Raw genomic sequence first — 27,289 nt, 5'->3', positions numbered from 1 at the left:
ATTCTACCATAAAGATACATGCACGTGAATTCACTGTAGCATTATTCACAATAGTAAAGACATGGAATCAATCTAAATGTCCACCAGTGACAGACCGGATAAAGAAAATGTGGTACATATACACCATGGAATGCTATGGAGCCAGAATAATGAGATCATGTCTTCTGCGGGAATATGGATGAAGGTGGAGGCTATTATCCTTAGCAAACTAACCCAGGAACAGAAAACCAAATACCCCATGTTTTCACTTGTAAGTGGGAGCAAAATGGTGAGAACTCATGAACACAAAAAAGGGGACAATAGACATTGAGGCCTACTTGAGCGGGGAGAGTGGGAGGAGATAGAGGAGCAGAAACGATAACTATTGGGTACTTGGTTTAATAACTAGGTAATGCAATAATCTGTAAAACAAACCCATGTGACACGAGTTTACCTATGTAACAAACTTTCACGTTTCCTTGAATCTAAAAGTTAAAAAAAATGTGGAAAACAAAGCCTTTTCTCAAATGTCTTACACATGATTGTGCCTGAAGACAAGGACAAATAATTGATGTTTTTTTCTTGGAAGACTTGGCTAGTACACCCGCTATCTTAGTTCCAGTTTTGTTTTCTATTATACATATATATATATATATATAAGGTTATTGCTTGATGATTAAACTCACCAAAATTAGGGCAATTAACTGCAGAAATCACTCATCCTAAGTGGTAATCTGTAATGTAATTACGTGCTAGTAAGGTTTACTTACTATAAAGCCTGTGGACTTTCCTTCAGTGGAAATGAGACATTGAGCAGCCTATGTGAATATATTCTAGATAAATAAAAACAACTGGAATTCTGAACTTCATTAGTCTCCTCTGACGTTTGTTATGGTGAATCAGTATTCCTAAGATTTTTCCATTGTGGGTTTATTGACAATGCGTTTCTAGTCCTATAAAACAGGATTAGACTTTGGAAGAATTAAGTAACCACACAAAGGCACTGTTTTCCTATGATGCCCTACGGTGGTAAATGGACAGTTGACCAAAATTACAATTTGTCATTTCTCATCTGCAGTAACTGATAATCAAATAATTGAAATCAAATAAAAGCCAATGATTCAGCTGGCTTAAAGTGGCAGGATTCTAGATGTATTTCAAAGGTCGGTCAACAGGATTTGTAGGATGTAGGCTGAGAGTGAATGAAAAGCTTGCAAAAACTGGCGTGTTTTCATACTTTCAAAATTCTAAAGCAGTGCTTTTCAATCATTTTAATCCTTCTATACTGTTCATTTGTGCAACAGACATCCATCAGTGACATCTTCCATGTGAACAGTTGTTGCAAGTGGAGTAGTTTGAATAAGACACGAAAATATATTCTTAGAGGGAAATCTCACAATCTCATTTTCTAGGAAATCATAAAGCTACATGAAAACAGATTTGGGACTAACTTGCAATATTTTTACTACATAAAAATGTGACTCAATATTAAACTAAATTTTCAAAATGAGGCTTTTTCAAAGTAGAAAGCTTATGTCACAACTTACCAAATGGAACGCCTCTGGAGAATGCTGAAAGCTAAGCAGCATGTGAGAAAGAACTGCAAGAGCACCAGGTCTCACAAGAGGAAACCAAAGTCGATTAAAAACCTTCAAAATAAGACAAGACACCACCTTAAGAATTTGTAGGAAAATCATTAATCCAACAGTGGTTATTTTCTTAGAGCTACAAATTACTTATATGAATGTCCCCTTCCTGGAAAGTTCTAACAAAACTTATGTAATTAAACTTTGGGAGAAGGATGAAGTGAGGAAATAACAACATGACAGAGATCAAGGGTAATGTAATTGGCCTAACCCAATTGTTAAAACTCCCCAACGAAATAAAAATTTGTCAAATTATGTTTACAAGGCGATAGCTCCCGAGTCCACCATTCATTCAATTCACTCAATAAATATTTGTTAAGCACATACTATTACTTGTCCTAGTTCTAGGAACTAGTGCTACAACAGTGGATCGAAATAAAAAAAAAATCTCTATCATACAGGGTTTACCATCTAGAGGGTAGGTAGAAACAATAAAAAGTAACACATGGTGGTAAGTGTTATTAAGAAATTTAAAGCAGGATATGATGAATAGAGAACGTTGTGTAGCAAAAAAATCTGCTGTTTTACATAGTGTTCAATAAATGCCTCATGAAAGAAGTGATATCCAATTATAAAACTGAAGGAAGTGAATAAGCCTTGCAAATACCTGGGATAAGAGCATTATAGGCAGGGCAAACAGCATTGCAAAGGCCTTGAGGCCTTCAGGCTGGTGTGCTACAGATGAAGAAAAAAGGGCAGTGTAAGTGAAGCAAGAGACCGAGGCAATAACAGTGGGAGATGGGACTAGAGAAGAAGTGGGCCAGAATACATAGGATCTTGTGTGATAAGTACGGGGGGCCAAGAACAGGAGCACAAAGGCTGCTGCAATCTTGCAGCAAGGGATGATGATGTAGGATCAGGGTGGTAGGATTCTGTCTGGATATATTCTAAAAGTGGTGTCAGTAGAATTTGTAGGATATGGGCTGAGAGAGAATAAAAAAAAAGATAAGAATAGCTTCAAGGTTTTTAGCTTGAGCAAGCGAAAGGACAGAGGAGCCTCTAGGTCTGGGAGGGAAAAATCGGGAGTAAAATTGTAGATAAAGTGAATCTGACATTCATGTAAAGACAGATGGATACATGAATATGGAGTTCAAGGAAGAAAAATGGACAAAAAATATAAATCTGGCAGTCGTCAAATTAGAGATGTTATTTAAAGCCATAGAACACCTATGCTGTGAGTATGCACTGGGAAGAAAATGGACCAAAGAGTGAACTGTAAGGCATTCTAAAAGTTAGAGTAAGTACAGGAGACTGATATGCCTGTGAAGGAGGACAAAAATCAGGAGAGTATAATGTCCTGGAAAAAAGAGGGAGTGATTGACTGTGTCAAATATTGCTGACAGGTCAAATGAGAAAAGGCCTGAGAAATGACTTGTGAGTTTAGCAACACTGGAAAGCACTGGTGTCAAAGGTAATTTTGGTAGAGTAATGGTGGAAAAAGCTTGATTAGGTGGACCCAAGAGATAATGGAAAGAATGTTTTTGTATTGGATATTTGAAAATGAAAAAATTATTTTAATTACTTATACTTTTTTTTTTTTTTTGCGACAGAGTCTTGCTCTGTCATCCAGGCTGGAGTGCAGTGGTGCTATCTTGGCTCACTACAACCTCTGCCTCTCAGGTTCAAGTGATTCTCGTGCCTCAGCCTCCTGAGCAGCTGGGACTACAGGCATGAACCATCATGCCCAGCTAATTTTTGTATTTTTACTAGAGACGGAGTTTTGCCACATTGGCCAGGTTGGTCTTAAACTCCTGGCCTGAAGTGATCTTCCCGCCTTGTGCTGGGATTACAGGGGTCAGCAACCATGCCCAGCGTAATTACTTATATTTAAATGACATTTAAAACAATTTCTAAAGCCTATTCAAAACTGTTACTCCAAACAAACCAACAATAACATACTCAAAATTAGATGCTTTCAAGGATACCACCCAAAGATAAAAATACTGATTTTACGAGTCTATATATTCTAATAGATTTCCACACTCCCACTTACCAGTTCTATTTTCAGCAAAGTAACATCTATCAAAATAGTAAACTTCTGGACAGCTGCCAGTCCTTTCAGGAGTGCAATTACCCATGTATCCACATGCTGAGCCAATGGCCAGGATAGCCAGTCAATCATTCTGAAATTGAAGGAAAACGAAACAATCATTATTGAAAATATTTTCATTTAGTTAGAGATAACAAGAGTTACAGTAGATAACCACTCACTTTGTTAATAAATATTTACTGAATTTGCTGGGGAAAAGCACTGACCAAGATGTAGAAGTGAATGTAACAGGTGCTTGTTCTCATGGAGTTTCCAATCTTGTAAACTGATAGTTTCTCCTATTCAACATATTTCCATAAAAATAATTTCCGATAAATTATTTTGCATAAATGCAAAACTTAAAATTTATGCTATATAGTGGCACAGGTTAGGTATTCCTTATCTGAAATGTTTGGAACCAGAAGTGCTTTGGATTTTCAATTATTTGCATTATATATTTACTGGTTGGGCATTTCAAATCCAAAAATTTGAAATCTGAAATGTCCCAATGAACATTTCCTTTGAGCATCATGTCAGCACTCAAAAAGTACTGGATTTTCAAACATTTCAAATTTGGGATGCTCAACCTGCATCAAGAATTTATTAGGCAAATTTACTCTAAAAAGAGCAGCCAAAATGTAATCTGAACTAAGATATATGAATATGAACCAAGATTCCTCCTTCCTGGTGAGTATAGTCTAATACGAAATGTACTGTTTAAAAAGCCTATATTTTGAACTGTGAAAGAGGTATCTTTATCTTTTTCAAAATCCTACTATACAAAGACAACAAAAAGAAACTTCAAATATATAAAAGAGCACTAAGTCTGTAAATATTGTAAAGGCCTCATTTTGCACTAATGGGTGCTTTTCTTGAGTACCAACCCAATTTAGTGGAAAAAAAAGAAAGGATCTAACAGAGACACTCCCTAAAGTTAGAGCTCTACCACAACGAAGATTGATACAACTCTTTCAGAAAGCAACTGAAGGATGGGCACGGTGGCTCACGCCTGTAATCTCAGCACTCTGGGAGGCCAAGGTGGCTGGATCACCTGAGGTCAGAAGTTCAAGACCAGCCTGGCCAACATGGTGAAATTCCATCTCTACTAAAAATACAAAATTTAGCCAGGCATGGCGGCACATGCCTATAATCCCAGCAACTCGGGAGGCTGAGGCAGGAGAATGGCTTGAACCCGGGAGGTGGAGGTTGCAGTGAGCCGAGATCATGCCATTGCACTCCAGCCTGGACAACAGAGCGAGACTCCGTCTCCAAAAAAAAAGAAAGCAACTGAAGCAAATGTTCATATAATTTGGCCTAATAGTCCTATTTTTGGGATTATATACTAAGAAAATAGAAGGGGGAAAAATGAGTTTTTGAAGCCAAAGTGACTGGTTTAAAAATCTCAATTTGCCATTTATTAGCTAGGGGACCCTAAATACCTACATAGGTTATTTAACCTCTCTGTGTCTGTTTCCTCACCTGTAAATTATACATAAACATGTTTATTTTACAGCACTGTTGTGAAGATTAAATGAATTAATCTACAACACTGGAAATACTGTGAATGCCCCTTTTCCACCAAATGTTAATACACGTGGCAATAAATAAATACCTTGATTGTACAAAATGCAAATATAAATACTAAGGACATAAATACATTACTAAAATAACAACTACTATGTTAAAAAGACTAACATCTTTTTTCTTTTTGAGACACAGTCTCGCTCTGTTACCCAGACTGGAGTGCAGCAGCATTACTTTGGCTCACTGCAAAGTTCGTCTCCTAGGCTCAAGCGACCCTCTCTCCTCGGCCATCTGAGTAGCTAGGACTACACAGGTGTGCACCACCACAACTGGCTAATTTTTGTATTTTCTGAGCTGGGGTTTTGCCAAGGGGGTTGCCTGAGCTGGTCTTGAAATCCTAGCCTCAAGTGATTTGCCCACCTCAGCCTCCTAAAGTGTTAGGATTACAGGCGTGAGCCACTGCGCCAGGCCGAAGGACTGACATCTTCATTGATACGGTTATTTTCACAACAATTGTGTTATATAACTATCTACATTAACACTGGAATGTTATTTTTATTAAGGTTTTTGCTTTTAAGATTAAAATGTCCATTCGGATATTAAGAGTGGTCCCAGTCCAAATGCAGCTTAACTACAAGTTATGTGTATGTTCCCTCTATTCTCTCCACAAATTCTATTTCTTTTCTTGTTTTTCTGGCCTTTCCAGCAATGACGGTTACAAGTCATTAACGTAGTCCTTGACAGCTATTCCATATCTTCCAATTATTGTTGGAGTGATTCTCATAAAATGTTGTGGCCATTCTACTTATACAGAGTAGCAAAGCAGAGACACACTTGCATTTGTGTACAGAGGACATTCACTGTAGCACTGTTTATGGTATAGAAAAACTGCAAACAACCTAAATGATTGTCAATAAGGAAATGTTTAAAGATACTATGGTACTGATACTATGGAACACTATATAGAGCTTGAAATAATAAGATAGATGTACATGAATCTATCCATAAGGAATCTAAAATGGAAAGAGCTGAGAAATTGTTGAATTAAGATGGAAAAAACATACCAGTGCAGTTTTTTTAAAAAACAATTTTAGTTTAAAAGAAAATCATGTGAATACATATATGTAAATATGGACATAAAAAAGATGTAATCTAGAGGCAGGGTATGTGTGAGTACATCTTGGCTCTGTGGATTATTTGCATCATGGGAAGTCACACTGTCAGAGAAGAACCAGACAGGGCTCACCAGAATACAGGTCTCAAGGCCAGAACTCCCTTTGGCTCAGTCTAAAGAGAGTACTGAGAGAGGGTGAGAGCACAGAGAGTAGAAAATTCCACTTGGCCGTGGCTTTTCATTATCCTTCATTACTCAGCCAGCCTTTTTCTCATCCTTTCCATTTCTGCCTTTACATCTCAAAAGCTTCCATTCTTTACCTTATTTTATGTATGCCAATCTCTGGACCACCTATAAATAAACTTCGTATCAGATGTTATACAGATCAGAAGCTGCTGTGGTCTGAATGTTTGTGTCCCTCCAAAATTCATATGTTAAAATCTAATCCCCAATGTGTTGGTATTAAGAGGTGGGGCCTTTGTCAGGTGACTAGTGACTGGGATTAGAGGCTGAAGGGGGCACCCCTGCTCTTTCTGCCATGTGAGGACACACAGAAAGCTCCATCTAAAGGAAAAGGCCCTCACCACACACCAAATCTGCTTGACCAATTTCATGAAAAAAGAAAAAACAAAAAAGTAATATGGGATCTGATAGAGACACTACCTAAAGTTAGATCTCTACCACAATGAAGATTGGTACAACTCTTTCAGAAAGCAACTGAAGGCTGGGCGCCGTGGCTCACGCGTGTAATCTCAGCACTCTGGAAGGCCAAGGCGGCTGGATCACCTGAGGTCAGAAGTTCAAGACTAGCCTGGCCAACATGGTGAAACCCCATCTCTACTAAAAATACAAAAATTAGCCAGGCATGGTGACCTTGGATTTCCCAGCCTCCAGAACTGTGGGAAATAAATTTCTATTGTTCATAAATAACCCAATCTAAGGTATTTTTTTACAGTAGCCCAAACAGACTAAGTCAGAAAGCATTCATGAAATAAAGATTTGTGTATTATATAGCAGGTACTGTGTTTGGTGCTGAGAATATAACAATAAGGTATGGTTTCTGTCCTTAAAAAGGGAAGAAAAGTTAGGAAATTTGTCAACAAGCACACAATTATCAAATAACAGTACTGGCATTTAAACTAAGCTCTGCCAGGACAGAATGCCATGTTTTTTTTTTTGCCACACTTTAATTATATTCCAGTTCTGTTTCAATTTGATTGGACTTGCACATGTCTGTTTCCTCTCCGGTACAGGCAGGCACTGCAGGATAAACTATTTTTATGGTTAACTACAGGAATCTTATCCACCATGTATCAGTGATTATCAATTTGAATTCTAAGGACACTTTCTTTTAACCCTGGTATACTGATTTAATATCTTACTATTTAAATAACATTTAACTATATACTTGTTATTTACGTACTCCACGACCTATCTCCTCCATTAGATTGTGAGCTTGACAGCAGTAATCTCTCATGTATCTTTGGATTCCCAGCACTTAATGCCTGGCACTGAGTAGGAACTCAAATTTATTAACTAAATGAAAGCATTTCTTTATATAGCTAAAGAAAAACACATGTAACTTTAAAATCGTAACAGTAAAACTGGCAAAATTATGAAAGACACCATAATCGTTTTGGTTTAATTGTAATTTATGGAGAATAACACCAATTTCCACTTTTACATGGCAGCTTGCGGGCTATAGGCAGCCTTCCCTTTTATTTGTCCCAATGTTTTAAACATTGGGAAATTTCACATAGAAAACTGGATTTCAGGCTTCTTTTGAAAAATCAAACAAGACTGGATTCCAATTTCCTTGTATCAACAGACAACTGGAGTTCATGATCAGTTTTCTCTTTTAGAAGGTACTTATGTATCCCATTTCCTATCACTTAACTTATACTTGGCCTATTTCATATTTTAATGTTACCTGTTTGGTCCTGGTATGGTATCTAGCTTTACATTTGCATTTCTATGGATTATAGAAAATGACTGTAAACATGATCACTGCTATGTTTGGGAAAGTATAGTGCACGGGGAGGTATAAAGTGGGAGGAGGATGGTAAAAATAAATATCACTATCCCTTTCAGTTACATTTTCTACATAAGAGTAATTACTTCAGGTAGATTATGGGTAAATAGGATCACGCAGGCTATACTGGAAATGTAATACAAAAACTGGGTACAACTCCCCATAGAAAAAAGTAGGTAAAAATTAATTTCCAAATATATCTTGAAAAAAAATTCCTAAATTGGGTACTACAACTGTTTTTGAAGAGGCTTGAAAATTAAGAGGACTGAATGCCAAGAAGTAGTATATGAATTCAACTTAGTAGGTGGTGGAAGTCACTACAATGTCTTGATTGAAAGAGAAAAATCAGGAGTCCAGATGATTAAGATAAGAAAAGTAAGTCACTGCTAGCAAAAAGACGAACTAAAAAACTGTGCAACGAGGAAAGCCTGATTTCTTCAGGGCAGTGGGGATAGAATAAGCGTCATTTTAAGAAATGTCCTAAAGAAAAAATCCAATGGACTTATTCATTATGTTAATCAAAGGGAATGAAAGAAAGGATGGAGTTGAAAATTGCTTATAGGTTTGTGACCAGATATCTAGAATTAGTGTCAATTTAAGTAAAAAAAGAGAAAAAAATAAACACCAATATCAGGCCATGAAGATAAGTTCTGCCTCTAAGAGAGTGGCCCTACGTGAGAAACTTGACTACCCTGGTTTGTGTCTTCATGGGTGACTATCTCATAACCGGGAGCCAGATTTAAGTTCAAATACCGGATTCACTGTTTATTACCTGAATGAGCTTGGGTAAACAATTTAACCTCTCAGTTTCCTCAACTATGAGATGGGGCCAATAACAGTACCTATTTCAAAAGACTGTGGTGAGTATTAAATAGTTTATGTCATGTAAAGAAAATCTGCCACTATTACCCTATGCAATGAAAGTGATGGACCAACTAATTTCTAATTTCACTTCCAGCTGTAAAATCTATAATTCTCTGCATCTGTTTTACTAGGAGGAAATACAAGTTATAATGCATTCATCCCAAAGGGAAAGACACTTTAGTGCTGTTACAGTCACACTGACAAAAGTGTGCTGCTGCTTAAATAGGGCACAGAAGGAGTTACATTATGAAGAGATGAATAAGGTAAGAGTTTCTTAAGAGTAAATGAACAACGAAAACTTTACATAAAGACTTGGAAGTCAGCCACATACAGATCAGAACTGATAGTGATGATAATAATGGGAAGGAAGAAAATAAAAAGAATAGATACAGAAAGAAATTCCTAACAGTATGGTGTCAGATAAGAATTTCAAGAACAATGAATACAAAGATATCAAGGAGATGAGAATAAAAATACATATTATCAAACACAGCAAGGGGGATCATCATAAATTAAAAGCAATGGGGACAGAGGTCACACAACAGGAAAAACATTTACATAAGAGTTTTCTCATACATACAAAGCACTTTCACAAATTTCTGAAAGTCAAAGAGGAAATGAACACTATGAAACTGGAAGTAAAAGTTACAGATAAATTGATTCAATTATGTTTAAGAGCACAAGAAGAAAGGAGAAATGCTAGAAGAGGAAGACCTTTTTAAACAATGAAGTGAAAAGGGGGATAAGGTGGAGAAAATCAAAGTCCCTAGAGTTTGTGTTATAGAGAGTGAAGTTAGTACAAATGCAGCTGAGAACTCAATATGAATACCTCAGTTTATATGTTACCTTATAATAATAATTTTATAACAGAAGCACAGAAACCCTTTTGTCCAAATCCTTATACTGTATTTAAATGTGCTTAATATACACACACACACAGGAAAAGAATTAAAAAACAAAAACAGTCAGGTATTTAATAAGAACAGGAAAACACAAAAAATTCAATTAGAAAAAAATAGTCATTGAAATAAAGAAACTCAGTAAGTAAGCTCTACAGATGAGCACCTTTGAAGAGAAAATTAGTGAACTATAAAACAGTATTGATATTCTTCCCCTCAGATATCCACAGGTTTGCTTCTTCACATCCTTCCTGTCTTCACTTCATGGTTACCTTAGTGAAGACTTCTTCAGCCATCTTATTTAAAATTGCAAACCACTTCCCCACAATCTGTCCCCCTTCCTGTCTACTCCTATCCCTCTTTCTGTCTGCTTTTTTTCAAACATGTATCACTATCTAACGTACTAAATTATTTTACTTATTATATTTAATCAAATCAAAAACAAATTCAATTTTAAGATGCATAATTAGCTTATGTACCACCAAGGCAAGAAAAGTCATGCCAATTTAACTAGGACACGAATGACTGGGCATTTCTACATTTAAACATCTTTGAAATTAGAAGACATGTTGGAATCAATGAAGTGTGTTATTAAATTACTGTCTGCCTCCCCAAGTAGAATGTAAGCCTATAAGGCAGATATTTTTATCAGTTTGTTTGAGGACATTTTGAACACTGCCTGGCATTCATGGTAAGTACTCAATAAGTGTGGTTTGAATAAATGAATGAATGACTGAATAAAAGTGCCAAAGTGCTGAGAAGTGCAAATAATATTAAGATTATACCTAGAAATGTAAGAATAAAATTATAGAACATTAAGGATAAAGAGAACATAAAAGTTTCCAGAAAAGCTGACTACTCACAAAGGAATGAGTCAGATTGACAGGTGACTTCCCACCGGCAACAATAGATGCCCAAAGGTAATACAGTATTATTTTTAAAATGCTAAGAGAAAATGGCTATCAAATTAGAATTCTGTATCTTGCCAAATCTGAGAAACTGATTTAAAACTGAGAAAGAAAAAAAATACAAACAGGCGAAGGCAAACAGTGTATTACACACTGAGCCTGGTTAAGAGAGAAAGTAAAGTGTATACTTACTAAAGAAGAAAAAAAAAACGAAGAAAAATAGGTTGCAGGAAACAATGATGAGCAACGAAATTAGTGAAATACTGTATAGTGATAATCTAATCAGCATCTGTATATATGTGTGTATATTTTGGGAATTAAAGTTGAATTGAAAATAGATTTGTGAATTATTGGGATGCCTCTCAATGCTATAAGGTAAACAATTCCAATCTATTTGGAGAATATTTACATATGTCATTCCATGATTTTAGTTTTAAACATTCGTAAGTTTTTCATTACTCACAAAATACAAAGTATTTCCTCTTCCCCAATCTACAATCACCATTAATAGTGTCATGAAGAAGTACCTGCAAAGGGCTTGGGTCATACTTGCATCTTTTACATTTGGATCTGTAGTAAGGCTCCTGATGAGAACTGTAATCATCTGAAGAGGAATATGCTGCACAAGGCTTGCCAATGCTACAGAAGGTTCAAATGATGCATCTGTTTTTTTAATAAAAAAGAAAAGGAAACATGGCAAGTACGTTCAAGTATTTAAAAAGAACAACACTTTACAAAAAAAACAAAAGTAATTGCAGCAAAGGTGTTAATTAGGAAGGATTATTATGCTACACCCTCATGCGTAGACTCTAATTTACAAGGAATGTTAAATTACAGGAATGAAAGATTAACAGTGAACAGCAATGATCACTCATACTATAGACAGAATACTAAAATATATTGCTATGGTTAGTCCATAAGTTACTTTAAATTTTTCATAATCTATCGACTTATTGTTGCACTGAAATATTAACCTGTAAATCACTAATCAGAAAGGAAATATAAAGAAACTTATATAAAGTATCATTTCAATTTCTACTTCAGACCCTCCAAAATAACTTAAAACTTATTGATCATTACATCTTTCTAAGGAAGATTTAAAAAAATCTCTTAAAGTAGAAATTAAGGTGACTTTTGGGGGCACTTAAGTATCATTTCAACTCCCGCTTCAGACCCTCCAGAATAACTTAAAACTATTCATCATTACATTGCTCTAAGGAAGATTTTAAAAAATCTCTTAAAGTAGAAATTAAGGTGACTTTTGGGGAGACTTTGCTTAAACTGGATACAAATTAAGCAAATCCAAGACAAGCACCTTTATTGCTACAGTTGAAAAAATTTGGTAGGAACCTAACAGTTATGACAACACAGGCAATAGAAGTAAAATTACAAAAAGAAAAGAAAAACCAACTCAGATACTGCAAATACATCGTTTGTAATTCTTTCATAAATATATTAAATTCATCAGAACATAGAACGCTTGATAAAACTCCACCTTTACTTCTGGTTCTTAAGATAAAAAGAGGAGACGTCCCTCACAAGTTCAATCTGAACAGCCAGACAGTCCCCGCTGGTGGTATAAATGAAGGAGAATGCTTGTACCAAGTAGAGCGGAAATGAACATGGTTTTGAATCTATTCAAACCTGAAAGGTCCAAGACAGAACAAGGAAGGTAGAGGTACTGGTAAAATTCCTGGGCGAGAAAGCATTTTCTAGGCAAGTATCATGTGACCCTTCTCTGCTTTCTGAGAATGCAGTTCATGGGCACTAAAACAAATATTTAAATCCTCATACTCTTCTTCCTTCCCTCATTCTATTTGTATCCCTCCTTTGTCTACTAGATATTGTAGACAAAAAATGTCAGTATTTAAAAACTTCATAGTTAACTGGGATAATCCAGTAATAAATTGCATAATCCATTAATTCAAAAATGAGGAAATACAAAAATGGGGGAAAAACTCATTACAAAAGGAGAGAGACACGAACAACAAATACTATGGTAAACATCATGCTACCATTAGTCACTAATGAATGGAAGCTTTCTGCAGTAGCTGTCATCCTCAAAGCATTCCAAATAACTTGAGCAGAGGCTGGGTAATTAAGCAACTTGTTTAGTGCCAAAGGTCTTAGACCTGGACGTTCTCAACCTTTAAAATGGGAACGCTGCCTGTTTTTAAAGTACGAGGTGACGTCCTGAATAAGGTAGTGAATGTGAATAAATCTGGGATAAGGGTATTAGGATTTGCTCTCCCTTAAGAATGTTTTCAGGGCAGTAGGAAAACATGGGGTGAATGTGTGTGTTCAAGAGAGACATATACTGAATTTTTATGCGATATTCTGAAAGATAATGACCCTTACCTGTGGAAGAGATGCTTGCAAAAACTTCCTGCAGAGAAGGCAGCAGTGTGGTAGGCTCGGCCTTCCAGATGTTCTGCAGCAAGTTACTCACTTTTGTCACCTGGGAGACATATTCCCGCAACTCTCTCTCCTGAGTGGACACGCACTGGAAGTGGCCTATCGTTCGAACCAGCTGTTGACAGAACGTGATGGACAATTTCCCTTTGGGGATGCATTGCACGAAGTCGGTCAGAAGGTCGCTCAGTCGGGCACAGAGCTGCGGCTCCGGTCTCTCACACACCATCCGTAACACCTCTACCTGCAGGAGGCTGAAGAGATCCAGCACCGACGGACAGCTCATAATCAGCTTCAGGCCGTTGTGAATGTAGTCCAGGATGGCTACATCCTTCCTGTCCAGAGAGTGGTAGCCCTGATGAAGGAGGCCCAACACAAAGGTCTTGTTGAAGAAGGACTCGAACTCTGGCCGGTGGTATCGTGCGTAGGCCTCCAGCACCTGGTGCCCCACCTGCCGCTGGAAAGGGTCCTGGCCCTCCAGGATGAGCCGGGTCGTCAGGTCAAACATGGCCTCGCACTGCGCCTCGTCTAGCCAGTGCTCCGCCGATTCCACCACCTTCCGCACAATCACCCGCTTGAGGGGCAGGGGATGCGAAGAACTCACAAGGCCCTCCAGGATCTTGTCCATTGTCGCCACGCAGCAAGGCCAGGGCCAGAGGATAAGGAGCGGGTGGCGGCAGCCCCGAGGTGGGGCAGGAGAGCCCCGGGGCGGAGGTGAACTTGGACCGCCGCAGCAGCAGCGTGACGGGCCACCGCCACCGCCGCCTCAGCAGCCACATTTATGGGGCAGGGAGACCCATCCAAGCTGGGGCGAGAGCTGGCGAGCCTGGAGAGCGTAAGAACCGACGCCTGCGGCTGGCCTAAGGCGCCAGAGGCCCGTACTCCGCCGCCGCCCCGGGCCCTCGATCCCTCTCAGCATCAGCGCGGAGAGGCCTGTCGGGACCCCCGGCGGCGTCGGCGGGCGCTCAGGGTCCGGGGCTGTTCGCCGGTGGGTGGAGGAAGCGCGCCTCCGAGTTCCGGGTCAGGTGTGGGCGTCCAGGCTTCAGCAGATCGTGAGAAGAAGCCGGCTGTCGGCTGAGTCAGGAGGCGCTGTCACGGAGGGTGCTGGGATCAGCCGGGTAAAAGAGACCGAAGCGACACCCTTTGACCCGGATTTTGAAGTGCCGGCAAACAGGAAGTGAAGGACCTAGGAACCTCCGGCAAGGACCGCCCCTCCGCCCGTCTCTTCCTCTCTTCTTCCCTCTCTCCCTCCCTGCTTCCCCAGCTTCCGCCCGGAGTCGTAGACTCCGTTCCCCCGGCACTCGAGCCTCCTTCCCGCCCCGCAGCGCAGGTGCGGCGACTACCGCGTCACTGGAGAGTGTGTCGAGTCACAGGCGGTCTTCCGCACGGAGCGTCCCCGGCTGACGCTGCGCAGCTGGCTGCGACCGTAGGATTCTCGCCGGCTAGTCTCCGTCGGTTCCGCCTGCGTCAGGTTACTCGTGAAAACTCGAGAAAGTGCTATTGATGTGAAATCCGAGGAAAAGAGCATTTGGGGGAAAAGTAAGGAAAACTCAAAACTCGGACTGAGAAGACTTTGCCTTGGCTCATTAATCAAGAATTGCGCTTGCGCGCCTAAATGCCACTGCCTTTATCGTGCGATGTCGGTATTGAAGTAAGAGCAATACCGGCGGCATACCTAGCATTTAGCGGCCATCAGTATCAGTAGCAGGCCTCTAGCAAAAAACCAGTTAGTGAGCCTTTGTACCATATCGAAAATTATAAGCCGTCCAAAAAAGTGTGAGGAGAGTAAGGGAAAATGGCATATTAGAATTCAAGTATTTTTATTCCTGTGTCATACAAAAGAGTACTTTGAAAATAGAAAACCAGGTGGAAATACCACAAAACTCATTGTGTATGTTGACACTGAAGATGGTTTAAAGTAGGGAAGAACAGATGCAATCATGTTTGTTCTCTTTCATGCCAAATTCCAAAGATTCACAATAAGAGTTTGAACTTCAATCAGAGCTCTTTATATTGGAAAATATTGCCTAACTATATAGCGCCCTTCAGGCTTAGTTAATATAGTTGTGAAACTAGACATTAAGGCCCTGTAATACAGACAAAACTTTAAAGAAATAGGTCATTTAAAATGTCCCGTAGAAAAATGAACAAAATTCTGTTACTTCAGTTTGCTAAAGAGTGGTTTTTTTTTTTTTTTTTTTTTTTTAACCAAGTTACAAACACGATTATACTAACATATTTAACACGTTGATTATGGTAGTCTTACGAAGAGTGGTTTAGAGGAGACAGGAGCTGGATAAAAGGGAACTTAAGACCAAGTTGAGTTGTAGGAAGATACCGAAGATAAAAGAGAATTGAGGTAATTGATCTATCCATCATGCTAGAGACAGGAATGATTTTGGAACTTTCGTTTTTCCAATAGGCAGGAGGTGAAGGTACAGAGATATTTGTCTTTACTGGGAATAATGCCACAGTGGAGGACAAAAATAATATAGAAAATAAACTATTAAGAAGGAAGTATTAAGAAGGAGCGTGGATTTGAGGTGGAGTGGAGGAAATTTGGAATTAGTCTTTGTGCTAAGAAACTAACAGGATGAATGAAGATTGCTGAATGGTACCAGTGAAGTGATTATTCCAAAGTAGACAAGAAAAAAATATTGGTAAATTTAAAACTTGACAGATTACTTTGAATTGTCTATAACATTTTCTTCTTTCTGTTAATACTAGGTCTTGAAAAATTAAATATTACAAAATAAGATGTCTAAGAGAACATAATGCTATTAATTCATATAAATTACATAACGTCATAATATTAGACTTCCAAAAGCACCATGACTGTATTTTAAAAATACCTGTTGAATGATAGATGCATGAAATGAAATATTAGGTTTTTATACCAAGATATTCAAAACTTATTTCCTTCTTTTGCCATTAGTTAAACAAATGTGTATAATACTCTATAAGATTTCAGTTGAAAGTGGCCAACTTTAAATTTATTTTATAGCATAACTAAAAATTCTGTAATAATACCATGGTCCTTTTTAACATTTTAAAATATTTTCAGAAGTCTGTGGAAGATTTTTTTTTGCAGTGAGTCATGCCACTAATCATTGGATTAGTGGGTGCTATCGTAATGGGCATTAAAATTTTGTATAAAGTTTTAGTCTAAGGCCTCAATTGCTAATTACAGGTTTTACAAATATGTTAGATCTGAGAATGGGAGCTGAGTGATGGGGATGAAAGAAGAAAAAGCACAGGATAGGGAGTGATTATTGAGCAACCTCTGTGTTCCTGGAACTCAATATATTATACTTTACCCTTGGTTCTCAAAACAGGGTTTTGGAAGTAGATGTTAATAGCTGCATTTTATAGATAAGATACTGAAGCCAAAGGAGGTTAAAAAAATAATCACGTCTGACTCTAGAGTCTCTATTAATTTCCATCATACTATTAGATGAAAAGTGTGTGTGTGTTTATATTTGTGATAAGCAAAGAGAAAAGGCAGTTCCAAAAGCAGTGGTTAGAGTTGGCCAACTGCAATAACGTCATTGTGAGGTTAGTTTTCTCCTAGGAAATTTATATTATACCACCTTATAGAATCAAAAGCAAACTGATTTTATAGAGAGGACTGTGATAAATAAACCATCATATGAAATAATTACAAATAATCCCTGACTTTATGAAATTTATGTTCATATACGTTTTTTAAGTTGTAAAGAAAATAAGACAGGAAAGAAACACACCAACCACTTTGATATGGTTTTTGTTTTAATGATTTAAAATGGACACCAAGCTAATCTCATGACCCTATTTCATTTAATTTTTTTCACAGTGCAAAGTGAAAGCAAGTTTATTAAGAAAGTAAATGAATAAAAGAAAATTAAAAATTAAAAATATACCATTGGCTACTTCATAGGCAGATCAGCCTCACTACCCTATTTTAAATCTTCCAGTGCTTATCATCTTAAAATTCAAATGGCTACTGTTGACTTTAAGGCCCTCCATAAAGTTGCTCTTGTGTCTTTTCCTACCGTTCTCCTCATTTATTATATGTTTACAGCCTTTTTCTGTCCTCTAGAATCTAAGCTTCATGAGGTCAAAAAACAAACCTCTTAATTTTCTTAGTTACCTCTATATCTAGCAGTTAGAACACTAAACAATCTAACAAGTGTGTGTGTGTGTGTGTGTGTGTGTGTGTGTGTGTGTGATGGAGTCTCACTCTGTTGCCCAGGCTGGAGTACAGTGGTATGATCTCAGCTCACTGCAATCTCCTGGGTTCAAGTGATTCTCCTGTCTCAGCCTCCTGAGTAGCTGGGATTATAGGCACCCACCGCCACACCTGGCTAATTTTTGTATTTTTAGTAGAGATGGGGTTTCACCATGTTGGCCAGGCTGGTCTTGAACTCCTGACCACAAATGGTCTTCCCACCTCAGCATCCCAAAGTGCTGGGATTACAGGCGTGAGCCACCGTGCCCAGCTCAATCTAACAATTTTTTGAACCAATGAACTTTTAAAAAATGAAATGAAAAACATGGTTAAAAAAAAGTCCTAAGGAATCTACACAATAATTTCTAGAACTAAAAAACTCAGCAGGGTTTCAGAACATAAGAGAATAGACAAAAATCAATTGTACTTTTATGTACTAGCAATGAATACATGGAAACCAAAATTAAAAATATAGCATTCATAATTGCTCAAAATAAAAACTATGTAGGTGTAAATCTGACAGTGCATGTACAGGACTCATGCTGAAAACAACAAAACACTGATGAAAGAAATCAAAGATCTAAATAAATGACCATGTACAAGGATTAGAAGACTCACTGTAGTGTAGATGTTAATGATCCCTAAATCGGTATGCAGGTTTAATACAATTCCTATTAAAACTCCAGCAAGGTTTTTTTTTTTCTTCTTCCTGTACAGGCAAGATTATTCTAAAATGTATTTGGAAAAACAAATGAGAGTAGCTACAACAATTCTGAAAAGGAGGAATTAAGTGAGAGGGGTCATTTTACCTTTGTTACTTTGTTCTTATGCTGCTAATAAAGACGTATCTGAGACTATGTAATTTATAAAGGAAAAGTTTAATTGACTCATAGTTCAGCATGGCTGGCAGGCCTCAGGAAACTTACACTTATGGTGGAAGGGGAAGCAAACATGTCCTTCACGTGGCAGCAGGAAGGAGAAGAATGAGAGCTAAGCTAAAGGGGGAAGCCTGTTATAAAATCAGATCTCGTGAGAACTTATATCATGAGAACAGGATGGGAGAACCTGCTCCCATGATTCAATTATTTCCACCTGTTTCTTCCCTCAACACATGGGGGTTATGGGCAGTACAATTCAAGATGAGATTTGGGTGGGGACACAGCCAAACCATAGCACTAATCAAATATAATACTCATTATATGCCAGGGTAATTAAGACAGTATGGTAATGGCAGAGAGATGGACACATAGTCAGTGAAATGGACAACGATAACCTAGACCTACACAAATATACCCAACTGATTTTTGACAGAGATTCAAAAGCCATTCAGTGGAGGAAGGATAGTGTTTTCAACAAATGGTGCTGGAGTAATTGGATGTTCATAGGCAAAAAAGAAATGAGAAAACAACAGTACCACTGGACTGTTCTGCTACAAGGTTTCACAGAAGCACCAAACTTATTTTGTCAAATCTTAGTCCTGGAGGAATTCAAACTTTCCAGGACCCAGTTGTTAGAATATGTGAATGAACTTTTAATTTCTGGCAAAAGGAAGGCCGAGGTATCAGAAACCACCATAATCTTGCCGTATTTTCTTTGAGAAAGGGGATCGTGAGTCTCTAAGAACAGATTGCAGTTTGTAGAAAAAGAAGTTAAATATTTAGGACACCTGATTAATGAAGGGAAGTGGATAATAAACCCAAAGAGAATATTGGGAATAGTGGGTTTGCCTTTGGCTAAGACAAAGAGAAAACTCCAAAAATTTTTAGGTTTAACTGGCTATTTAGGTTATGGATTGACTCATATGCTTAAAAGACAAAATTCTGTATCTCAAGTTACTAGAAGAGGAGCCCGATCCCTTGTAATGGCCCCCAGAGGAAATTCAGGCAGTGAAAGAGCTAAAGCAGGCCCTCACTACAGCCCTGGTCCTGGCCCTCCCATCTTTAGAGAAACCATTCCATCTGTTTGTAACAGTAGACCGGGGCATGGCCCTTGGGGTGCTTACTCAAACCTGGGGAGGGAAGAGGCAACCTGTTGCTTTTGTCTCGAAGCTTCTCGATCCTGTTTCTCAGGGGTGATCTGAATGTGTGCAAGGAGTAGCTGTGACAGCCCAGATGGTAGAGGAGAGTTGAAAGCTATCCTTTGGTGGGGCCCTAATAGTAAACACCCCACACCAGGTCAGGAATATATTAAATCAAAAAGCTGGGAGATGGTTGTTGGATTCTCAGATTCTAAAATATGAAGTCATATTACTAGAAAAAGATTGTTTGGTTGTAACACCAGATACTTACCTGAATCCAGCCAGTTTCCTATGGAAAGGAGATAAGAACAAAGAGACATCAGACTGTAACTGCTTAGATATCATAGAATACCAAGCCAAAGTTAGACCAGACCTTAGGGAAGCTCCACTACGTGATGGGATTAGACTGTTTGCGGATGGGTCATCCGGAGTGATAGATGGCAAGAGACATAATGGTTATGCTGTCTTTGATGGAAATAAGCACTCATTATGTGAGAAAGGTAGATTACCTAATGGCTGGTCGGCCCAAACCTATGAATTACATGCTTTTGACCCCTAAAGCTCCTTGAAGGCCAAGAAGGGACTATATATACTGATTCTAAATGTGCCTATGGGGTGGTACACACTTTTGGAAAACTCTGGACAGAGCAGGGCCTAATAAATAGTAGGAGAAAGTAATTGGTACATGGGGAACTGGTCAGACAGGTTTTAGAAAGTCTCCTGCTTCCAGCAGAGGTAGCCATAGTTCATGTAAATGATCATCAGAAAGAGAACACTATAGAAGCTGTAGGAAACAGGTTTGCAGATGAAGCTGCTAGGCAAGCCTCCCTGGGAGAAGAAATTATAGACTATTTAGCCTGATACCAGACATCCCTAAGGTAGTATTAAGGTCTCAGTTTACCAGAGAGGAGAAGGAAGAATTAGACAGGATGGGGGTCACTCAAAGTGAAGATGGGAAATGGGTACTTCCTGATGGGAGAGAAATGATAAGTAAACCCCTGATGAGAGAACTGATGTCTGTATTACTCCCCAAAGGGAGTCATTGGGGACCCCAGAGTCTGCATGATGCAATACTTAAGAATTATGGGTGTATAGGGATTTATATCCTCATTAAACAAGTATGTGGAAGTTGTGTAACTTGTCAAAGGATAAACAAAGAGGTGATTAGAAAACAGTTCACAGGAGGAAGACCTCCTGGACTAAGACCACTTCAGAGCATTCAAGTAGATTTCACATAAATACCCAAAGTAGGAAGACTGAAGTATTTATTTACTGGTGATCATGGATCACCTTTCCAGCTGGGTGGAAGCCTTTCCCCTTCCAACAGCCACCTCCAGGAACGTGGTCAAAATAATATTATAACAGACTTTACCTAGATTTGGCCTGGTGAAAAACATTGATTCAGACAATGGCAGCCACTTCACCTCCAGGGTGTCAAGGGGAATTATGGAAGGTTTACAAATTAGATGGGATTATTACACCCCTTGGCATCCCCCTTCCTCTGAAAAGGTAGAAAGAATGAATCAAACTCTCAAAAAGCACTTCACCAAACTAATAAACTAAAATGCCTTGGACCAAATGTCTCCCAATAGCACTCCTTAGGATTAGGACAGTCCCAAGAAAAGACTTGAGATTGTCCCCCTACAAGTTATTATATGGACTCCTGTATTCAGGCAGAGCTATGGATATTCCTACTGTGGAAACCAAGGATCAATTCTTAAGAAATTATATACAGGCATTATCCTCCACCCTGTAATCCCTTAGGTTAAAAGGACTTCTGACTCAAACTCTGCCTCTTGAGTTAGCAGTTCACTGCTTCCAGTCTGGCAACTAGGTGCTGATTAAGACTTGGAAAGAAGACAAGCTCCATCCAAGCTGAGAAGGTCCCTATCAAATGCTGCTGACCCCTGAGATGGCCATGTGTACAGCTGAATGGGGGTGGACTCACTATACTTGTCAAGGGACTGGTAAAAGAGACCCTGGAAGGATGGGAAAAAGATCAGTGGAAAGTACATGGGGCACTTGAGGAACCCTTAAAGTTAACTCTGAGATGAATCTAAAAAGAAAACATGGGCTGGTCCCTTTTCTGGAAGCTAATATGGCTGGGATGGGCTACTATACGAAGAGAAGAAGGTCAAAGTAGAAACTGACAGGAGACTCCTCTCTACCCATTCAGGTTGGTAATTAATGTAACCAAGATGGTGGCACCCAAGACTATAAGATTTGATGACTGCCAGGTTTTACCTTGTGAGAATTTGGAAAATCAGAGACAACGCTCACATGTGGATAAATATCCACTTCATATGATCTGCTTGGAATAGTCAAATTAGAGGTTTCTAGGGCCTAGAGAGAAAATAAATGGGAAGTTATTGTTTAATAGGTACAGAGTTTCTGTTTCAAAGGATGAAAAGTTCTGTAAATGGATAGTGGTGAAGATTGCACAACAGTGTGAATGTACTTAATGCCACTGAACTGTACACTTCAGAATGGTAAATTTTGGGTTATATTTTACCACAATAAAAAATTAAAATCAACAGTAAAAAAGTCAATCCAATTAAAAATGGGCAAAAGACTTCGATACGTTTCAATGAAGAGGATATACAGATGGCAAACAAATGAAAAGTTGTTCAACATTACTAGCTAATAGGGAAATGCAAATTAAGACCCTGAGATATTATTACACACTTATTAGAGAACTGCTAAAATAAAAAATGGTGACAACATTAATGCTGGCAGAGATGCAGACAGACTGATTTCTCATACATTGCAAGTGGAAATGCAAAATGGTTTAGTCACTCTGGAGAATTGACAGTTTCTTAAAAATTAAACATGCAGCTATCATATGATCAAACTGTTGAACTACTGGGTATTTATTCCAGAGAAATGAAAATCTATGTTCACACAACTACATATATGCAAATATCCAAAGCAGTGTTATTTGCAATAGCCAACAACCAAAAACATTCAAAATGGTCATCAGTAGGTGAATGGCTAAACAAACTGTGGTCATCAGTAGGTTGAATGGCTAAACAAACTGGTACATTCTTACTGTGGAATATTACTTAGCAATAAAAAGAAACTATTGATGGATACAACTTGGATGGATTTCAAGGGCATTATGCCAAGTGAAAAAAACTAATCTCAAAAGTCACATACTATGTGATTCCATTTGTATGACATTCTCAACATGAGGAAATTTTAGAGATGAAGAACAGATCAGTGGTTGCCAAGGGCTAGGTATAGATAGGAGAGGCAAAGGGATGAGTAGAAATTTTAATAAAGGGGTAGCATGAGGGTAATCCTTGTGGTGATAGAATAGTTGTGTACCTTGATTGTGACTGTTGCATGACTCCACACGTAGTAAAATGGCATGGAAGTATACATACTTTGTATCGATATCAATTTCCTGATTTTGATATTATGCTATAGTTATATAAGAGGTAACATTGAGGTGTAACTGAGTGAGGAGTACAGAGGATTTCTCTGTGTTATCTTTGCAACTTCCTGTGAATCTATAATGATTTCAAAATTAAAAAGTTTAAAACAAAACACCCCTTAAAAAACCAACCCTGGCCATGAGTGGCCTGTACTTTCAATTAGGTGACTTTAGTCTGCCCTGTTTGATCTTCCCCACCAAAACAGACCCCAAACTCTGTAATATTTAGAAACTAAGAGATTAAAACTTCCAGGATCATATTATTTATTTATTTATTTATTTATTTATTTATTTATTTATTTTTGAGACAGCGGCTCACTCTGTCGCCCAGGCTGGAATGAAGTGGCATGATCTCGGTTCACTGCAGCCTCCACCTCTTGGTGTCAATAAATTCTCCTCCCTCAGCCTCCCAAGTAGCTGGGATTACAGGCATGCACCACCATGCCTGGCTAATTTTTGTATTTTTAGTGGAGACAGGGTTTCAACAGGCTAGTCTTGAAGTTGGCCAGGTTGGCCTTGGAACTTCTGGCCTCAGGTGGTCCACCTGCATCAGCCTCCCAAAGTGTTGGGATTACAGGTGTGAGCCACTGTGCCCAGCCAGGATTATGTTTTAAGAGGCAAATGGATTCATGACTATGCATAGACAGTGGCCTATGTAGCCTGTGAGGCCTACTACACGTTAATTCTTGCTCTTAATTAACTAGATGTAAATGGGAAACAAGTTACTAATAAATCATGGTTGCTAGAAATAAAGGTTTTAGTTCTAGTATTTATTAAATAAGATTAAAAAGTAAGGATTATTTATATATCTATTTGAATTCTGTGTAATAAAAATTCCAACATGGGCCCTCTATCAGCTGGAATTGCTATGACAGATTCTTTATGAAAAATAATCTAGAGAGTAATTATCTCAGTCTGCTCGGGCTGCCATAACAACATACCGTAGACTGTGTGGCTTAAACAGCAGAAATTTACCTTCTAACTGTTCTGGAGGCTGGAAGTCCAAGATCAGGATGCCAGTAGTGTTGGTTTCTGGTGAGTGCTCTCTTCCTAAATTGCAGATGGCTGTCTTCTTGCTGTGTTTTCACATGGCCTCTTCTCTGCATGAGAGAAGCGAGAAGGATCTCAGGTTTTTCTTTTTATAAGAACAGTGATTCTATTGGATTAGGCCCCACCTTTATGACCTGATTTAACCTCAGTTACCTCCTTAAAGGTTCTATCTTCAAATGCCCATTGAGGCTTAGGGCTTCATTTTTTTGGTGGGGGGAGGGAGGAAAAAATTCAGTGCATAACAGAAACCAATTTTTTTTTTCCTGTGGATTGCATTCTTGCTATTATCTAATAGACTTTAAGCTAGTTTTTCTCAATGAAACTCCTAAAATTGAGGTGACTTTTTTGAGTTGTTACCAGATCTATTAATTAAAATTTTAATTGGGGTAGGGCACAGAAATCTGTGTTGTTAGTAGACCCCAGTTGATTCTTCTGCATTACCACGTTTGAGTGTGTTAAGCAAACCCTCTCCCCACATTAAATTACGGGTGAGAAACTAGGTGGAGAAAAGTTAGGCATCTTATTGACACAGCTGTAACTCGACTAGGTTATGAATTTCTCAGTGTATAGTGGATTTCACTAAAGACTTTGGAGGGATGGTATGAAAAGAAACTTGCTTTGAGAGACTTAAATATTGAAGGCATCTTAGACTGCTGGCAAAAGCCAGAACTGAAGAAGCAAGGAGACTAGGATTTACATTCAAGCATTGTGAACCTCCGTGAGCCTCCATCTCTCTGATGCTAAATATTTCATCTTAACTAGATTAGTAACCTGAGACTTGATATTATAAGGAAGGGCAATTTAGGTAGTGGTAATACTTACAAGATCTGCTTCAGATAGAGTTGTTCTAAACAAAGTTTGTTAGAATACTAAATTGTTTTTTAAATTAAAAAAATACAATTGTTGGTTGGCAATTTAATTCTCTGTGGGGACATGGAATTTACATTCAATATGATCCAAAGATGCATGATAAGTAAAACATATAGTGTGCTAGTTGGTATAAAGTGCTATGAGGAAAAGTAATTCAGGGAAGGGAGTGATAGTAATTACAGTTTTAAGTAGTATGATCAAGAAATGCTTGTTAAGAGTGGTGACATTTAAGCAAAGCTCCAAAGGACCCTGCAAACATTTGGGGGAAAGAGTAGTCCCACAGAAGAACCAGCCTGGAGTGATTTCAAGGGAAGGCTATTAGGAATGGAAGTCAAATAGCATAGGGTATTGCAAACACCTTGGCTTGTACTTCAAGTGAGGTAGAGAGACACTGGAGGGTTTTAAGCAGAGAGATGGCATGATTTGACTTGATGTTTTAAAATTATCAGTCTGCAATATTATAAAAGTCAATTATTTCATAAGTTATTAATTTTTTTTGGAAATTTAATACAATCACAACTACAGTGCCACCAGGTAATTTTTTTCATGGAGTTAAACCTATGTTCAATATATAATTTAATTGGAAAAAATTAAATGTGTTTAAGTTAATTTAAATTTAAATTAAATAAAACCGTACAAATACTAGAAAACCTAGGTGAATTAATTTTAATGTAGAAGTGAGGAAACCTTGCTATTACTTAAAATCCAGATAAAATAAGGAAAAAAATGGAGAAGTTTTATTATATAAAAATAATTGGTATGGGAGGAAAGAAGAAAAATAGAAGATAAATTACAAGTTAGGAAAAAACATTTGCAGGTTAGTCATAGGAAAGAAAGGAGTTCGATATGCCTGCTGTATAAAGAGCTCCTGAAAATAGATTGGCAAAAGGCCAGCAACTCCATAGAAAAATGGGCTAGAACAGCTTACAAAGAGATGGCCACACACCATGTGAAGAGATACACATCACTTTTAATAAAATAAATGTAAATTAAAATTATGCTTAAATGTATTTCTCATGTATCAGACAAAAATTTCAAAGTTTGACCACATGCTTTGTTGCTGAGGCTGTGGAGAAACAGGCATTCTCATACAATTGCTGATGGGAATGTAAAATGATATAACTCATATAGAGGTGAATCTGGCAATAATAAAATTACATACATTTACCATGTGATCCAGCAATCTTACCTGAGGGAATCTATCCTTAAAATATACTGATAAAAATATGAAAACACATATACTATATGTGTGCAAGTCTTCTTATGATAGCAGTCTTTGTAGTAACCAAAGACTACTGTAAGTAAACAAAGTTTCCATGAGTAGGGGAATGGCCGATAAAGTAAATCTACACAATTGTGTCCCTTAAAAAAAAAAAAAAAGAGAGAGAACGATCTTCAGAATATACTATTAATTTTAAAAAGTATGGTAGGAAAAGAAACTCTATTGATGTTTATAAGAAACTATCTTTTATCTCCAAAGGCATGGGGGTGGAAATACACACACACACACACACACACACACACGTATTTGCTTATTTTTTTAAATGAAAGAATGAGCCCTAAAAAGGATACACATAAGGGAAGAAAAACATATGACTTTCTTTGAAAATTTCTTGTTTTGCGTGTTTGATTTTAGGACCATGTAAATATTTTACGTAATTATAGAACACAATAAAGGAAAAAGAAGAAATCTCTAAAATATGAAATGAAATGAAACAAACTTACTTATGTAATACAGTACTTTGGTTCATACCACACAAAAAGGAAATATTCCTAGTGATTTTTTGTTTTGAGACAGTCTCACTCTCTTGCCTAGACTGAAGTGCACTGGCATGGATCACTTGGCTCAGGGGAATTTCTGCCTTCTGGGTTCAAGCAATTCTCCTGCCTCAGCCTCCCAAGTAGCTGGGATTCCAGGTGCATGTCACCATGCCTGGCTAACTTTTGTATTTTAATAGAGGTGAGGTTTTACCATGTTGACCAGGCTGGTCTGGAACTCCTGGCCTCAAGTGCGGTGGGAATATTGCTTGAGCCCAGCAGTTTGAGACTAGCCGGGGCAAGAGTGGAGCTCCATTTCCATTTAAAAAAATTTAAAAAGTAGCCAGGTGTGGTGGTACACACCTGTTGTCTCAGCTACAAGGGATGCTGACGCAGGAGTATCCTTTGAGCCAGGAGGTTGAGGCTGCAGTGAGCCATGTTCACACCAGTATTCTGTAGCCTGAGTGATAGAGTGAGACTCTGTCTCAAAAAAATAAAAAATCTAAACCAATCAAAATGTATAGACCTTATTTGAATCTCAATT

At 38.1% G+C, this 27,289-nt stretch overlaps 1 protein-coding gene across 1 annotated transcript in view; it reads right to left on the bottom strand.

Moving 5' to 3' along the window:
- USP38 (ubiquitin specific peptidase 38) overlaps positions 1-14,503 on the bottom strand; it is a 37,432-nt gene extending 22,929 nt beyond the window's left edge. The window contains exons 1-4 of the mRNA XM_005555985.4: positions 13,354-14,503; positions 11,523-11,658; positions 3,619-3,748; positions 1,527-1,628 (exon numbers count right to left, since the gene is read on the bottom strand). Coding sequence (XP_005556042.1) covers positions 1,527-1,628; positions 3,619-3,748; positions 11,523-11,658; positions 13,354-14,035 — 1,050 coding nt within the window. The 5' untranslated portion in view covers positions 14,036-14,503. The remainder of the gene's footprint in view (positions 1-1,526; positions 1,629-3,618; positions 3,749-11,522; positions 11,659-13,353) is intronic.
- Between the last annotated feature and the right edge of the window lie 12,786 nt (positions 14,504-27,289).

The sequence above is a fragment of the Macaca fascicularis genome, chromosome 5 (assembly GCF_037993035.2).
Source record: "Macaca fascicularis isolate 582-1 chromosome 5, T2T-MFA8v1.1".
NCBI classification, from domain to species: domain Eukaryota; kingdom Metazoa; phylum Chordata; class Mammalia; order Primates; family Cercopithecidae; genus Macaca; species Macaca fascicularis.
Note: the sequence above shows the minus strand (reverse complement) of the source record. Positions and strands in the feature narration are given on the sequence as shown.